The sequence below is a fragment of the Garra rufa genome, chromosome 2, assembly GCF_049309525.1.
Source record: "Garra rufa chromosome 2, GarRuf1.0, whole genome shotgun sequence".
In the NCBI taxonomy this organism is placed as follows: Eukaryota; Metazoa; Chordata; class Actinopteri; order Cypriniformes; family Cyprinidae; genus Garra; species Garra rufa.
Window position 1 is genome coordinate 8510275 of NC_133362.1, and position 12310 is coordinate 8522584.

The window sequence follows — 12310 nt, forward strand, 5'->3', positions numbered from 1 at the left end:
TGCAGCATGCAAGAGATTTAGATGATATGAGTCAGTCTGGAGGTTGTAGCTATTCACCAAAAGATGAGCCTTACCTTAAATCAAATCACCCAATATATTGGCCTGCAAATAAATGAGAACTCAAATGATCCTTAAATGATTAAGCCAAGTGACCCATGACTATGTGGATGAAATGCTGAGCACCGATAAATCACATTTGCAATTTCAGACTATGCAAAGATGAAGACATACCGGGAAATAAAGTGGACAGCACAGGAACAGCAGGTGCATTTAGTGAAAGTACTTTTTTTTTTTTACTTTTGCATGACATTTTTTTCATTCCACACAACACTGAGCAAGGCCATGGAGCATCAGCAGAATGAATGAAGCATCTCTCCATTTCCATTCTTAATGCTAGAGCAACTTGCATAAGATTAAAGGTGTTAGTATTTCAAGAGAAGCTAACTTAAAAAAAGAAGCCTATATGCCAGAGAAAAAAAAATTGAAACATAACTTACATATATTTTTTTATGTGAAGGATTATTTTCTAATCCTATAAGAATGATAAACAACTTTATAGATTACAGCTAATTAGGAGCCCCGGCAGTTAATTTGCAATCTCCCACTGAAATCTCCAAAGAAGAATAACATTAATAGACATACGGCAGGTGCAAATGGCATTGCGAGATGACCTCTCCCCATTAACTGATACGTGCTTTCTCTGATCAGTCTTAGTGTTTCACCGCAGGTCATTTTAAGGACAGCTAGAGTGAGACTAGATCACCTCATCACTTCCGACTGCTCGGTGGACATGTGTTTAGCTAGCATGTAAATTTCATTCACAGGAGGTGATCCGCTCACTGGACTGGTTGAATGAGCAGGTGTGGCCGTAGACTAGAAGTTATATATATTAAGCATGGTTCACTTTGGGAACAGCAACGTCTCACGTCGATATCGGGCCCGAATTCCCTCCACCAGATTCTCACTCCCAGTTTTCCCAGTCCTCATCTTCCAACTGGTAAAAAAATAAAACAATGACAATTGAATTTATTACTGCATCTGCTATCGCCATTCCTGTCAGCTAATCAGATCACAAATATAGCGCAATATAGTGCAAAATCCGAATTTTTTTGTGATCAAATCACTCAAAAAAGATTTTGAGGTGGGCAGATATGCTTAGGACATCATTGCACTCTGTAAAAAAATGTTTTAATAAAACTTTGGTTTTAAATAACATTTAATATTAAGTAACAAAAAAAAATCGAATTGCAATTTTTCTGTTAAAAACTGTGGTTGTGCTTTTGTTAGAGCTGCACAATTTGACACAATTATTACAAATTCTGTACTTATATTGATATGACTATATTAAAATAATAAATATTACAATTGTAATAACACAAAATCAATATAAAATAATAAAAAATATTCCAAAAATAGAAATCACCTTATAAACAGCTCAAACTCACAGCGCTAGCATTTACTGCAAACCAAACTTGAACTGAATCAAGCTGAAAAGTTACACTATTGTCTTCTGTAGAACTGCTTCATTGCAGAATCTAGTTTGTTCATATTTGATGAATCTTACATTGACACTTATTGAACGCTGAACTGTCTTGAGATAAATCTCAACACTGCTGTCTTCAGCAGAGCTGCATATCACTGAAGTGAACTTATTTCGTAAGTGATGAACTTTAGACAGTTACTGAACTGTCTGAAGCTATATAATGACACTATTAGGTTGCTAGAGCTGCTTAACAGCATAATTTGTCTCATATTTGATAGTTTGCCAGTAATAAATTTTCCTGTTTATTACTGTATCTGTATTGTATTGTATAAAGAGCTATATAAATTAAGGTGACTTGACCTGTTAACTGTAAAGCATCCTGATGTGTCCCAGAAAACAGCAAAGGGGCCACTTACTCACATATCAATTGACTAATCAGTGTTGCCAAGTCCATGGTTTTCCCTCAGAATTGGGCTACTTTAACACTGTTGCCATGTCTACTGTAGAACTGCTTCATAGCTGAATTTAGTTCATATTTGACGAATCTTGCAACAATGACACTTACTGAACGCTGAACAGCCTTGAGATAAATCTCAACACTGCTGTCTTTAGCAAAGCTGCATATCACTTAACTGAACTTGTTTCGTAAGTGATAAACTTTAGACATTTAATGAACTGTCTGGAGCTGAATAATGACACTATTAGGTTGTTAGAGCTGCTTTACAGCAGAATTTGTCTCATATTTGATGGAGTTTGCCTCATTGTTTCTGTTATTTTCCAGTTTATTACTGTATCTGCATTGTATTGTATAAAGAGCTGTATAAATTAAGGTGACTTGACTTGTTAATTGTAAAAGTGTCCCAGAAGGCAGCAAAAGGGCCGCTTACTCACATATCAATTGACTTATCAGTGTTGCCAAGGTTTTCCGAGGTTTTCCCTCGAAATTGGGCTACTTTAACACTGCTGCTCTGGGTTGTTTTTTATGTTCGCAGGTTAAAATTACCACAAAAACGTAATATTTAGCCTTTGGAATGCTAATTTTACCAGGGGAACCCCGCCAGAAAATGTGTATTTTACCCCCAAAAAGCTTTTTCTTGGAATTGCGTTTGGGCAGGTTTTGTTGTAAAAACCTGGCAACCCTGTCACTAATGTACTAAAACAAGAACTTTGAACCGGCCATACATACAAAAGACGTCTAAACTCAGTGAAACAAATACTTTGCTTTGGATAAAAGCATCTACTAAATTAATAAAAGAACTCACTGTCACTGTCCAATCACAGCCAGTAAATATGTGAAACAGTAAAATAGTGTTACTCCTAAACCTGGCGTAAAAGTGTTCACCATTTCTACTTCATTAACTGTCATGTAGAACAAACCTCTTCTGTTGCATCAACTTTAGACAAAGCCATCTGAACCTCCTCTTCTGTCATATCCAGATCAAAATCCTTCTCCCAGTCTTCACTCACATCTGTACTTGAACCTACATTTGCACAAATACAAAGTGTAGACATAACATCAGCATTCAATACTTCATTCATATTAAATTATTAACACTATCATTCAAAATTTAGGGTAGATATTTTTTTAATGCTCACCAAGGCTGCAATTATTTGAGTAAAAACTGTAATATTGTGCAACATTATTACAATTTAAAATTACTGTTTTCTATTTGAATATATTATAACATGTAATTTATTTCTGTGATGTAAGACTGAATTTTTAGCATTATTCCTCCAGTCTTCTACTGTGTCACATCCTTCAGAAATCATTCCAATATGCTGATTTGCTGATTAAGAAACATCTTATTGTTAATGTTGAAAACAGATATGCTGCTTAAAACTTTTTTTTGGAAATTGATTCATTTGAATAACTTCATTTGAACGATTAATCAGGATGAATCACATTCAGTATTTATTATTCATATTTAAATACACACACATGCATGTAAATATTTAAGAAAAATATGTTATGTTTATCTATTAAATATAATTTATAAATATCATAAGGGTAAATAAATAATAAATCTTACATTGATGTATAGTTATAGTTAATAAGCTTTACACTGATGTATAGTTAGGACAATATTTGGCCGACTACTGGCCAGTGTTGTTTTCGTCAACGATGACGATGACGAAATCATTTCGTTGACGCCACTTTTTTCCATGACGAAAACGAGACGATGACGAGATAAAAATGGCTCGTTGATGACTAAAACATGATGAGACGTGTGTGAGTTTTCGTTGACGAGACGAGAATAGACGAAAATGTTAGTGGGTGGTCCGTCAGACGTTTAAAATGCATGACATTTCTGCTTATTGTGCATGCCAATTAAAACCTAAAAAAGTACCTGCCGCTATGGCAAGCCGTTTTAGCATTAAATGCTCTTTGCCATACTAGTATGGCAAGCCGTTTTAGCATTCCATCCTTGTTTGTCTTTTATGTTTTAAAACATTCCTTCATTATTGTAATTATTGGTAAAAAAAAATAGTCGATCCGGAAGCTCACATTGTGTTGAAATAGCCTATAGATCTGCTATTTTCAGAACTTATAAGTGACACTACCCAACAGCAAAATAATTACTGACCTACATTAATTTGTTAAAAGACTACTTTTCCCCCTGTTTATTGACTAAAACTAGACTAAAACCTTTTTGACTTTTCATAGACTAAAACTAGACTAAAACCTTCTTGACTTTTCGTTGACTAAAATTGGACTAAAACTATCACATATAGAAGTGACTAAAATTTGACTAAAACTAATAACCATTTTAGTCCAAAAGACTAAGACTAAGACTAAATCTAAGATGGTTGTCAAAAACAACACTGCTACTGGCCAACTATTTAAAAATGAGGAACACAAAGGCTCTGATCTAATTTAACGCTGATGATTTTGATCAAAGTAAGATAAAAAAAAAAAGTTAAATTTATAAAGCGTTGGAACAAACTATTGTGGGGTTTCTTCACTAAAAGAATCATTAATGAAATCAGAAAGGATCTTTAAAATCCTTACAATTCCCATTCTTAACCTTCTCATTTCCTCTCACCTTTCTTGCCGTTATTGGAGGGTGTGGATTTGCCACTGTCTGAGTTGAGCTCAAACACTCTGAGATCTTGAGCTACGTCCTCTCTGGCGGGTTCTTCACTTTGTGAGGGTCGCTCCTCTGGGAATGTCTCCTGTAGACTGGCCTCTGAGAGTTTCTGAGAGACCTCATCTGCAGCGGGTGAAGGCTGCGTGACTCTGATGGTGACGGAGTCTGCTTGGTTCTCGATCTGGGTGGGGAAGCTGACGCTGTCGCTGCTTACAGAGGGAGTGACATCAGATGCTACGTTGCTGGTGGAAGCCACCACTTGAGGAGGTGAGAAGCTTTCAGGGGTGGACTCTATCGTTACTGCTGGGACTCGTGCTTCTTCGATAGGCGGCGTGAAATCTAAGCGAGATGAAGACGTGGCCCCGAGAAACTCACCTAGAGAGAGAGAGAGAGAGAGAGAGGAGATATGGTGATAAAGGAACACAAATGCTCTGATCTAAAACCTAGTGAGCTGCCTATTAATGCAAATCAACAGCAAGGTTTAACTAGTTAGTATGCTTGACACTTTCCAATAAAAATCCAAATTAATTATGCACTAAATTATGCAAATTTCAGCCAAACCTTCTTCATCCTCTTCCTCCCAACCAAGACTCTCAGAATGATCCGTCTGCTCTGCTCTCTGTTTCAGCGCTACCCTCCTGGCCTCCTCCTACAAATACACACATTATAAATAAAGGAGATAAACAAGAGATTGCACAATTTTATCAATACAGTCATGTTAATAGGAGCTGTACATCCGTTGATTCTTAATAGTGTGTTGTTAACTGAATGATCCACAGCTGTGTTTTTTGTTAAGTGATAGCTGTTCATGAGTCCCTTGTTTGAAAAATCCTTCAGGTCCCACAAATTCATTTGTTTTCCAGCATTTCTGTGTATTGGGGGGCAATACTAAATGAAAAAAATATTATATTTAGGCAAAATTAGAAAAATGTACACATTTTAATTTTGTTCAAAAGTTTTCACCCCCCGGCTCTTAATGCATCGCTTTTCCCTCTGAAGCATCAGTGAGCTTTTGATCTTTCTGTAATTGTTGCATATGAGTCCCTCGATTGTCTTCTGTGTGAAAAGATGGATCTCAAAATCATACAGCCATTGTTGGAAAGGGTTCAAATACACAAAAATGCTGGAAAACCAAAGAATTTATGGGACCTGAAGGATTTTTCAGAAGAACAACCTGTTCAGTTTGGGGAAATAATTTACATTTTGCAGATTCTGAAAGGGGGATGTAAACTTTTGACCTCAAACGTATATAGATGCTTTTAATTATGGTGTTGGACAATAAAAGAAAGAGCTCACCGTAACCTTACCCTTAGGCCATCCAAGATGTAGATGTGTTTGTATTCATCAGAACATATTTTTGTTCATTGTTTTGGCTTTTAAACAGTGCTTGATCTGTGCATATTTCTCTCCTGATTTAGACAAGACACTGAAGAAAGCAATATTATGGATTTTGGACTCCAGTTGGATTATGGAAGCCACGGTCTGAAGTTAAAAAACATTTTAATGATGGATTTGTTTCTTAAAAACACAGAGTTTTTCATTTCACAAGAGTTAATTGATTGACTATAGTGGGGTGGATTACTTGTGGATTATTGTAATGTTTTTATCACATGCTTGGACTCTCATTCTGACGGCACCCATTCACTGCAGAGGATCCATTGGTGAGAAAGTGACGAAATGTTAAATGAATACATTTTCCAAATCTGTTTCCATGAAAAAAAAAAAAAACTCTTTTACATCTTGGATGGCGTGAGGATGATTAAATGTCCATATATTCTCATTTTTTGTAAAGTATTTCTTTAAACAGGTTGAGAACCACTACCCTATACCTAAAGGCTGCAAACTAATTGCATATACATACATGACCAGCAGATGGCGCTACAATGTTAATCTTTAACTGACTGAATGTGTCTTTGACACCACATCTACAACAAATACGAAACTTCAACAAAAGAAAGTGTTGTGCTGGTAAGTTTCCTGTGACTCATACTGACGTCACTATGTTTGTACATCTGAGCTGTATGTGTTCAGATAAGCTCATAAGCCTGATTTCAGCTCAAGGGTCAGTATTAGACAGATCTACTGTACCTGCTCCAGTTGGAACACTTTATAGAAGTACCGCTGCCAGAACTCTGAATGAGCCACTGCTGCCGGCACCTGACATGAACACAACAAATGAATGGACATTTAATAACATTTATTATATGAATTATACATAAATGTTATAATTATATAATTTATAGTACTATATAAATTATTATGTGAACATTCACAGATGAGTCAGTAGGGAAGACAATTAAAGGCTGCATTGTACCATTTTAGTATAAAGAGCTCTTATGGCGGGACTGTTGACCAGCAGTTCAGAGATCTCAGCTTTCCTCTCTTCCAGTGTGAATCTGGACAACCAGGCATCAAACTGCTGTGGAGGGCCTAAAAAGAATAAAAATGAATGGAATAAACAATAAAACTCTCAAAAACACATCCGTGTTTGAGATATAGAGAAAACATGAAGCATTTACACACCATCAGGCTCATTGCAGTATGTAGCAGGGTCCGCTTGAAGACTGTAGAGTCGAGCCTGAGAGGAAATATAGTACGTATTTAATAATACATGTTGATAAAACTCTACATACATATGTACAGCTGAGGTCAAAAGTACACCCCCCTTTCAGAATTGGCAAAATGTTAATTATTTTACTAAAATAAGAGGATCATACAAAATGCATGTTATTGTTTATTTAGTACTGACCTGAATAAGACATTTCATATAACAGAAGTTTATGTGTATTTGAACCCTTTCCAACAATGACTGTATGATTTTGAGATCCATCTTTTCACACTGAGGACAACTGAGGGACTCATATGCAACTATTACAGAAAGTTCACACGCTCACTGGTACTTTAGAAGGAAACACAATGCATTAAGAGACGAGGGATAAAAACTTTTTGAATTTGAAGATTAGGGTAAACTTATTTTGAACTTGAACTTATTTTGTCTTCTGGGAAACATGTAACTATCTTCTGTAGGCACTATATTTAGGCAAAATAAGAAAAATGTAAACATCCTCATTCTGTTCAAAAGTTTTCACTCCCTGGCTCTTAATGCATGGTTTTTCCTACTGGAGCATCGGTGAGCGTTTAAACCAGTGTTTTTCAACCTTTTTTGAGCCAAGGTACATTTTTAATTGAAAAAAATCACAAGGCACACCAACAATCGAAACTGTCGAAACAATCAAAAAAATTTAACTCTATGATCTTTCATATTTCTTCTTCTTTCAAATAAAAAGTGCAATTAACAATACACAGTCATTCTTATCAAAGTGTCTTGAATAGGAATCAAATAAACACAATGAAAAACAGTCTTTTTTGATCTTTCATATTTCTACCTAGTACTCAGTGTGAAACCTGGGCCTGTTTTAGGTGAAATTGAATAATTTCCCACAGCACACCTGACGATCTCTCACGGCACACTAGTGTACCGCGGCACAGTGGTTGAAAAACACTGGTTTAAACCTTTTGTAATAGTTTCATATGAGTCCCTCAGTTGTCCTCAGTGTGAAAAGATGGATCTCAAAATCATACAGTCGTTGTTGGAAAGGGTTAAAATACACAAAAATGAAAAACCAAAGAATGTGTGGGACCTGGTGGATTTTTCTGAGGAACAGCAGGCAGTTTAACTGTTCAGGACAAACAAGGGACTCGTGAACAACTATCACTAAACAGTTAACAACAGAGTAGTAAGAATCAAGTGTATGTAAACTTTTGAACGGGGTAATTTTTATAAATTCAACTATTATTTTCTCTTGTGGACTATGTAAACATCTTTTATGTGAAATATCTTACTCAAATCAGTACTAAATAAACAATATCATGCATTTTGTCTAATCCTTCTTATTTTGGTAAAATAATTAACATTTGTATGTATTTAACCTTTTATTTATTTATATATTATTTATTTAGCCTATGTGGATGTGACTGACCTTGCTGCTGTCATACACCTCTGTTGTGCCTGCCGGAGTGGCTACCAGCGTGATGACATCACAGTCGATGGTCTTGTCTGGGGGAGGGGCCAAAGAGTCTGTGATCACACCCAGAATATTCGAAATGCCCTTCTTCACCTTTTCCGTGGCATCTGATGAACTTTCAACCTAAAAAAAAAAAAAAAATAGTTTATAAACTATCGATATAAACTATAATTTGTGGCTAGGGTTTGCAGCTCCATAAAGTAAACCAAATAGATGTGATGTCTAGCTTTAGCACTGAAGACTAAACAAAGTATTTAGAAGAAGGTAAGCATTAACACTGTTTTGGTGTGTTGTAAAATTGTATACTTACTGCCAGTTTGCTCTTAATGGCATTCGCTGTCGCAACAACAGAGCATGCCGTGTCATGTTGGACCACACTGGAGAATTCTGTCAGGTCCCGTTTGATAAACTCATATGCTTCAGCTGACTGTTGAGACAAACAATCATTTTATGATTAATATTCACAGAAATATAAATTTTTTGAATACAAATAATAATTTTAAATATATTCATACAAATCAACATTAAATGTGACCCTGGACTACAAAGCCAGTCTTAAGTAGCATGGGTTTATTTGTAGCAAAAGCCAAAAATACACTGTTTGGGTCAAAATTATAGATTTTTTTTTTTTATGCCAAAAATCATTAGGATATTAAGTAAAGATCATGTTCAATTAAGATATTTTGTAAATTTCCTACCGTAAACATATCAAAACTTAATTTTTGATTAGTAATATGCATTGCTAAGTACTTCATTTGGACAACTTTAATTTTCTCAATATTTAGATTTTTTTTTTGCACCCTCAGATTCCAGATTTTGTCCAAATGTTGTCATATCCTAACAAACCATACATCAATGGAAAGCCTATTTATTCAGCTTTCAGATGATGTTTAAAAATGTATACTTATGATTTGTTTTGTGGTCCAGGGTCACAAATATTCATAAAAATATTCATAGAAATTAATTTTAATACAAATACACACAAGGCTGAAACAAAATGTGATGTAGGGTCAACAAACATTTTGTAAATTAATATTGTAAATTGATATGAAATGTTCATGTAACTATTTATGTAAAATTTCATACATTTTTTAAATAATGTTCATAAAAAGATACATTAAATATTCATATAGATTTTTTTTTTTACATAATCAGGCATGACTAACAAATAGTTTGTACAAAATACTACAAAACAAAAAACAAATGTACTATTTATGACTATATGCAGTTACCAGTTCAATTATTTTGATCTACATTTGGTTCTAGAAATGTGGTTACACATTAAAAATCTGGGATTTATTTAATCTAAACCTGGAATTATGTATAGTTTAAGACTGAAGCATAAAATAATAATAAAATAAAGAGGGAGCATACATGTAAACACTTACAAAAATGGTGATTTGTCAGTTTAACTATTTCACCAACATTATTATACTGTTAATGTACGACCAAAACATTTTTATTCAATTATAAAAGAATGCAAAACGCATCTAACTAGTGGTTTCACAACTTCTACCACTGCTTGTAAGCACAGATCAATCATTATTTTTCCCAAACATATTGCTGAGGGATTCCGAAAACACTTTAGCATTATTCATATGATTTAATCTGATCTGGATTATGGTCTGGATTTGTCTCACCTTGTCTTTAACAGCCTGGAAGCTGTGTGTCAGCCAGCCTCCCCACCATACTCCTTCCCTGCAATCATCATACATGACTCAAATCATTAATAATCATGACACATGATGATACATACTGGTAATTGCTGTTAAGCAGTATTCTTAAAACTCAAATTAATTGACTAAAATAAATATGCTTGTTTTGTAATTAAAGAAGCATTTCTGTTTCTATAAAAATATCCTCTGGTCAAACTCAGACACTTACACTACCAGTCAAAAGGTTTTGAATAGTACAATTTTTAATGTTTTTTAAAGTCTCTTCTGTTCACAAATGCATTTATTTGATCCAAAATTGAAATCCAAAATATTTTTACTATTTAAAACAACCGTTATATTTGAATATATTTTAAAATGAAATTTATTCCTGTGATCAAAGCTACATTTTTAGCATCACTACTCCAGACTTCAGCATCACATGATCCTTCAGAAATCATTCTAATTTGCTGATATTAGAGAAAAAAAAAATTATTATCAATATTTAAAACAGTTAAGTAGATTTTTTTAGGATTCTTTGATGAATACAAAGATCCACTATACCATTCAAAAACTTGGAGTTAGTATTTTTATTTTTGGGGGGTAAAGAAATTTAAGATATTACTACTTTTATTTAGCAAGGACGCTTTAAATTGATCACAAGTGATGATAAAGACATTTCTAATGTTAAAAAAGATTTCTATTTCAGATAAATGCTTTTCTTATGAATTTTCTGTTGATTAAAAAAAACGTGATAATAATAATAATGAATGTTTTTGAGCTGCAAATCAGAATATTTCTGAAGGATCATGTGACTGGAGTAATGATGCAAAAAAAATCAGCTTTAAAAAAATCACACGAATAAATTACATTATAAAATATATTCAAATAGGAAACTGTTATTTTAAATAGTAAAAATATACCAAAATTATACTGTTTTGCGTTACTCTGGATTAAATAAATGCAGGCTTGATGGGCAAAAGAGACTTCTTTAAAACACTGTTCAAAAACATTTCACTGTTATTGTAAACTAATTACAACTTGATTGTTTACACTATGTCAAGAAATTAAACAATATGTTACACCATCGTAAATATAATTCTTTAGAAAAAATTTAAAAAAAACAATTTATTAGATTTGATCTACGACGTATTTGACGTAGATATTAGAAACTACACCAGGAATTATTAATATACTCAATCAGCAATAAATCACAATGTGTGTGTGAACAGTTTGATCACTCCAGCTCGGCAGTCTGGAACAATCTGTAACATACGAGCTTTATCAATCCTTCATTTCAATATCCTATCAAGCCATTTCATCCCTTTACTGTGACATACATGATTTACGTTCTTTTTATGTTCATATGAGATGGGTTTATGTGAATATAATTATTGATAACGGTGTCTGTAACATGTGTTTTTTTGTTCATGACTGTGTGATATTTTTGTAAACAAACCCGTCTGACTTCCTCCTTCACATCCGCCAATAAAACTCGCCATTTAAAAAACTCACAAACATCTCTTTAACGCGGACATACGCTCTTTGGAGTGACATTAACGTTGCTAAATGACAATAAATTATTTATATCGTGAATTAAAATAATAAAGAGAACATTTGTGTGTTGTAAACTCACCCGTCTGCCATCTTCAGCGCATGACGACATCAGTATGGCCTGAACTCTGACCTCACCAGCGCATCAAAATAATATTCATAAACACCGCATTGAACCAAGTGAGTATAATTTATTATTTATTATAAGAGTGGTATAAAGCAGTAACCTGCGCTAAAAATGGAAAATATGCGTTGTTTAGTTTGTTAAAATATTTCACGTAACACTGCGGAGTACGGCAAACGCAAAGGATCAAGATTCGTGATGAAACGCGACAACACCTGTTATTACACTGATGGCCTGTAGTGGCCACCAAGAGCAACAATCACACACTACAACCATAGACTAAAACCAGAAATAAATTACTTTTTAAAATATATATAAAAAAAAAACTGTTATTTTAAATTGTAATAATATTTCCCAATTTTACTTTATTTGTGAACAAATAA

General features: G+C 34.0%; 1 protein-coding gene across 1 annotated transcript; it reads right to left on the reverse strand.

Annotated features, from left to right (window-relative positions):
• Positions 1-265: 265 nt before the first annotated feature.
• bsdc1 (BSD domain containing 1) lies at positions 266-11907 on the reverse strand. The gene is made up of 11 exons (XM_073834836.1): positions 11886-11907; positions 10238-10295; positions 8908-9024; positions 8553-8720; positions 7096-7150; positions 6887-7002; positions 6661-6729; positions 5134-5221; positions 4528-4947; positions 2861-2964; positions 266-994 (listed from the first exon to the last, which is right to left on the reverse strand). Exons 1-11 carry the CDS (start codon positions 11894-11896, stop codon positions 962-964), a joined length of 1239 nt encoding a protein of 412 aa, XP_073690937.1. The 5' UTR covers positions 11897-11907; the 3' UTR covers positions 266-961.
• Positions 11908-12310: the final 403 nt, after the last annotated feature.